Here is a 5,610-nt window from a genome sequence, read left to right as displayed (position 1 = left end):
TCGCTTTGGCAGACACAAATGTGGTAAACAGATGCGAGATCGGGGACCGAGCTTAACCAGGAGTAAGAAAGCAGCAATGCCGAAGAGCTGCGTGCTTCAGCTGCTCATTCCAGGGATGTCCCGGTGCCAGATGTTATTGATTGGTTAGCGCGCGCGTCACCGCCTGTAGCTTATACATTGGCGCTGGCTCTGTCACTCCCATTTCTCTCTACCCGGGGATAGGCTGCTCTGCCTGGGAATCACAGCAACTAGAGGTCGGCCATAGAACATAAGTATGGCGGCTATTATAAGGAGGTCAGGCAACTTGTCCCTCAAGTATAGCAACTATGTTCGCCACCATGTTGGTAAGGCTTCTTGCTTATTTCTTTTCTTGTGTACTTTTGGTTTGCATTCGTGGAAACGTTGATGCTGAGCGTGAAGGCTTTACAGGACCTGTCCGACAACGTTCCTTTAGGAGCCAGAGTGGAAGCTGCAATAACTTAAAATATGTTTCTGTTTTTTCTCTCCCTCAGCCCGCCCCCATTGTCACCTGTAGAGAAATACTCCGACGGTTTTAACTCACTTCAGTAGAAGTTGGAAGGGCGGGCTCCACTTATCGAAGTTTTTCTCACATATATCTTAACTCATACATGTGGATTGTTGTACACTAGTTGATTTTTCTTTGGTGTTGTTCATCCATTTGCAAAATAACCAACGACATTTGTACAACAGGTTTAAAAAAAAAGCCTTCCAAAATTGTAACATTTCTAAGTGTAACTTTTGGCATCAGATGTTTGGTCTTGATGGAATTTATATCATCTTGCATGTTGAAAATAAAATTCAGTTGTGAAACATGCTTGGAGTTCTTCAAATATAGAATTGTATTAGGCTTGTTGGGATGTTTTGAATTTGACAAATTTTCAGAGTACGATTTGTATTTTTAAGCAATTGACTGTGCTGCAGTTGACTCTGACTGCAGCAAACAGATGCTTGTAGTTCTCCAACATCTTGGCCAAGGACATTAATGATGTGCTTGTCTAGACAAATATTAATAAAGGGTGATGGAAGACAGTTGTGTGTTTTACCTCCTTTCCTAATCCTGCACCTTAAAGCTGACAAGTTCAATTCAATTCATTGTATTTTACCTCCTTGTCAAGGTCCTGTTTCCACTGTTTTAACCAATTCCAGGTGTACCTCTGCTCCCACACTTTGGTCTTTTTAGCTTTCTTTTGCTTCCTGAAATTTATAGAAGTATCTTCAGTTGGAGCATCCTGATGTTTTAGGACTTCCTTCCTTTTGTTGCTGTGCTATTTTTAAAAATGAGTTTTCAGCCAAGATTTTGATAAATTTGCAGAATAGCTATGTGTTTTTTAAACTTAAATATTTTTCGGGGGCTTTCTATGTTCAATGCATGATATTGGCTTTTTTTTTAAAAATCCTGCCTTGAACCTGGTTATGTCCATATGTGGCCTTTTCCAACTGTTTGGGTTGTAATCAGGAGCCTCTGGTGCTAGGGGCATGGATAGGAGTTTTAGTACTGAAAACTTTGCCCCAACTAAGGTCAATTGGTGATTGACCAAGGTTGGCACCTTTTTTATGCCAAATGCTTCTTAAAATTTTTATGGAATTTTTTTAATAGAATCCCTACAGTGTGGAAACATGCCCTTTGGCCCAACAAGTCCACACTGATCCTCAGAGCATTCCCCCTTTTAACCCACCTAATCTAGGCATCCCTGAACGCTATGGGCAATTTAGCATGGCCAATCCACCTAGCCTGCACATCTCTGGACTGTGGGAGGAAACTAGAGCACCTGGAGGAAACCCACGCGGACATGGGGAGAATGTGCAAACTCCACACAGACAGTTGCCTGAGGGTGGAATTGAATCCAGGTCCCTGGTGCTGTGCGGCAGCAGTGCTAACCACTGAGCCACTGTGCTGCCCAAAATGAGGATATTTGTACATCTAACCATCCTTATCAGTAGTTATGTGAATGTTGGTCATTCAGTGCACTTAATTGTATTTACAGCACTTTTTTATGTTGAAAAATACTGTGGGAAATGGCATCTGCCACTGAGTTTCAAATAAGCTGGAATTTGTGTGGCATGAAGAATGGGAGGCGAAAGGAAATTGTTGGCAAAATTGAAGTACAAACATTAGACCAAGGTTTCTGAGGATAGACAAGTCTCATGAAATTGGATATATGTTATATCTGCTGTTGGGTTTGGAATTCAGTTTATCGTGTTGAATGGTAATACTTGATCTGTTTTAGACAACGTGAGTTTTGCTGGGGAGGGTTCAAAGTTGGAAACAAGGAGTGTAGTTTTTTGTTCAGCCCCAAAACACAAGTCTTGATCTTTAATGGCAGATACTTTTGATTACCCAATTTGAAAAAAAAATTAAGTAGTTATCATTGACATGAGAGAATGCAGCTATTTTGACAATGTTGATGGTAATCCGTTGACATTTTGGCCTTGTGATAGTTCATAACTTTGGCATGGGGCACCATGTAAATGCAGAAGAGGTCATGGGCCAAGAAAAGGTCGTCTTAGTTGAGCATAGAGGGGAATTTTGGATTGATGGAAGTATAGCCCTCACTGCAACAACTTCAGTTAGTTCAGAGTGGAACCATTGAAAAGTAGTCACAAAGCTGGAGTGTGGTGAAGATATGATGTTGGGATTGTGATGGTCAGCAGCATCAAACACTGCACAAAATCAAGATCATAGAACAAGTCATTGCTAACTAACTAGGGAGGTATTGATTTCTACTTTGGGTCAGAAGGCAGTTTGAAGGAATTCGAATGGCAAGGAATTCAGTAATGCTCGAGGACTTCCGTGGAGAAAAGGAGATCGCCTGCAACTGCAGTCACATTGGCAACTCTGTCAAGGGTACACTGAGGAGTAGGGGAGCAAGGCAGTTCTGTGTATTTGTATTCTGAAGTTGACCTGTCCTCCACTCTAGTTAATAAATAATGTTTCAAAGTATGGCAGACATCTTATCATGAGGTTTGACTTTATCACAATTTAAAACTTGGTAGCAGCATCGTATCAACCTGCATTACGTCAGTGACTGTTCCAAAAAAACGATTTAATTGTTTACTTGTTCGTTCAGATGTCCTGTGGTGAAAAATCCTATATAGATGTTACATCTTGTAAATATCTAAGTAAAAAAGTAAAACTCCATGATTTAAAACTTGTATGAAACATTAAATTCATCCTTGCTTAATAATGCAGTTTACACTTAATGCAATAAAACTACAGTTATAAATTTTACAGGACTTCCTTGAACAGCATTTTCGGAGGTAATTGGATAAATGTACCACATTGTTAAAAGTGTAGGAGAAGAGTTTTTTTGAGACATCCACCTGAAACACCATTTCCATGTACAAAGTTTCCTGGCAAAACAGTGAGGTTTTTTTAAAATGTCTCTGTTGACCTAAAAGGTCTTTGATCCCTGTTGACTTATAACATCACAGCTGTTACAGCACAGAAGGGCATGAGGCCTATCACACCTGTGTCGGCTCTTGCCAGGAGCAATTTAGCTATTGCATTCCTGTCTTCTCCCTGTAGACCTGCATGTTTCCCCCTGCCTAGATAATAAATCCTCCACCACGTTCTCGGGTCGTGCTTTCCAGATCCTTTCCACTGTGTAATGCCTAGTGGTATCCAGAATTACATACAATACTGTACTTGAGACTGAAGCAGTGCGTTGTACAGATTTCAACATAACCCATAAATCATTCTATATTGAAATAGAGCATAAAATTATAGTGGTGTGAGGGAGTCTAAAATTGCAGCATCCAAACCTTTTTCTGTGAAGAACACTTGGATGCATACTACAGTTTTTAAATACATAATACCTGTCAAATGTATTTCACCTTATAGTTACTAACACAGCTTGCTATAGTGAGTTTTGAAGATTTGTCTATCAGTCAGGTAATGGTGCTAAAACCACAATTTCCCAACTTTCTTATTCACATAATTGAAACAGAAAAAGAAGGAAGAATAGTTGGAGTATTATAAATCATTAGGTCAGATTGCTTAAGCTGATGGACCAGTTTTTTTTAAAATTGGATTTAAACTGGATTGGTGGGGTACTGCAGGGATCAATACTTGGACCCGAGCTATTCCTAAAACACGTTACATTTATAACAAAATCAGAAGTTGCTGGAAAAGCTCAGCATCTGTGAAGAAAAAACATCAGAGTTCATGTTTGGGGTTCAGTGACCCTTCCTCAGAACAGAACATTACATTTAGTTCCCTGATCTAAATAATTAATGTCTCTGTCTGCCTATGACAAAGTTGGGTGGGACGGTGAACTGTGAGGAGGATGTTGAGATGATTCAGTACAATTTATCCAAGTTGACTGAGTGGGCAAATGCATGGCAGATGGGGTGTAATGTGTCTGAATGTGAGGCCATCCCCTTCGGTAGCAAAAACAAAAAGGTGGATTATGATCTGAATGATACTTTAGGAAAGGGGTGGTGCAATGAGCTATGTCTTTGTATGCCAGTCACTGAATGTAAGCATACAATTGCATCGGGGGTGAAGAAGGCAAATGGTATGTTATCCTAAATAGTGAGAGGATTTGAGTACAAAAGCAGGGATGTTTTGCTGCAATTGTACTGGGCCCAGCAGAGACCACACCTGGAGTATTGTCAAACAAACAACTGTGGATGCTGGAAATCTGAAACAAAAATGAAATGGCTGGAGAAACTGTGACTCTGGCAATATTTGTAAAGAGAAAAAAGTTAATGTTTTGAATTCAGTGATCCTTCTTCAGAAAATGGTAGTGGCCAAAATCTTGTATGTTTTCAAGAAGGAAATAGATATAGTTCTTGGGGTTAAAGGGATCAAAAGTTATGGCATTTAAAGCAGAAACTGAGTAGAGTTAGATAATCTACCATGGTCATGGCATCACAGGCTCAAAGGGCTGAATGACCTTGTTCCTATTTTGTTTGCTCTATGATTGAGAGATGAGATTCTTTTCCACACAGTACTGTTGATAACCTGGAATAGATTCTCATGAGGTAGTGAGTACTGGTGATGAACTCCATATTTTCTCCACTTCTTAAGTGGAGTTGAGAGCTAGAAGAATGTGCAGATGAACATTTGGAATTGTAAACAAGTCACTAGAGAAATGAGAAGAGCAGAATTGTAAGATACCAAGTTGGATGAGTTGAAATTGGCTAACAGCATAAATGAGAGATCGACCTACACCTTTCCCATTTTTGCGTTTACTCCTATTTTATGTTATAGTCCTGTGCAAAGCCAAATACATTTTTGACTTTACTACGTATGAATGTAACTTGCAAAATATGAAAGGTGTCACTCTGTCATAATTAAAAAAGACTGGTCTAATAGTGTCTTCCAGATCAATGGCCTCGAAAGCCCAAGTGGGATTTATTGGTCTGGGCAACATGGGAAATCCAATGGCAAGGAACCTCATAAAGCATGGCTATCCCATTATTGCTTCAGATGTCTTCCCAGAATCGTGCAAGGAAATACAGGACTTAGGAGCACAGGTAATTCAGTGGTCTTTAATTTTGAAGAATCATGTTTGTGACAACACTTTTTTTGCTGTTTTGTGATCCGTTCCATTTCTTACTTCTCACCTTTTGAATCAATTGCAG

The 5,610-nt window shown here is 39.8% G+C and overlaps 1 protein-coding gene across 2 annotated transcripts in view; it reads left to right on the top strand.

Moving 5' to 3' along the window:
- The first annotated feature begins 209 nt into the window (after positions 1-209).
- LOC125486716 (3-hydroxyisobutyrate dehydrogenase, mitochondrial-like) overlaps positions 210-5,610 on the top strand; it is a 39,140-nt gene continuing 33,739 nt past the window's right edge. For both annotated transcript variants that reach the window (XM_048615493.1, XM_048615503.1), the window contains exons 1-2: positions 210-344; positions 5,342-5,502. In XM_048615493.1, the coding sequence (XP_048471450.1) occupies positions 275-344; positions 5,342-5,502 (231 nt within the window). In that variant the 5' untranslated portion in view covers positions 210-274. The remainder of the gene's footprint in view (positions 345-5,341; positions 5,503-5,610) is intronic.

Source organism: Rhincodon typus, chromosome 2 (genome assembly GCF_021869965.1).
Source record: "Rhincodon typus isolate 14 chromosome 2, sRhiTyp1.1, whole genome shotgun sequence".
NCBI lineage: Eukaryota > Metazoa > Chordata > Chondrichthyes > Orectolobiformes > Rhincodontidae > Rhincodon > Rhincodon typus.
The sequence above is the reverse complement of the archived record's forward strand: the minus strand, read 5'-3'. Positions and strand labels throughout refer to the sequence as shown.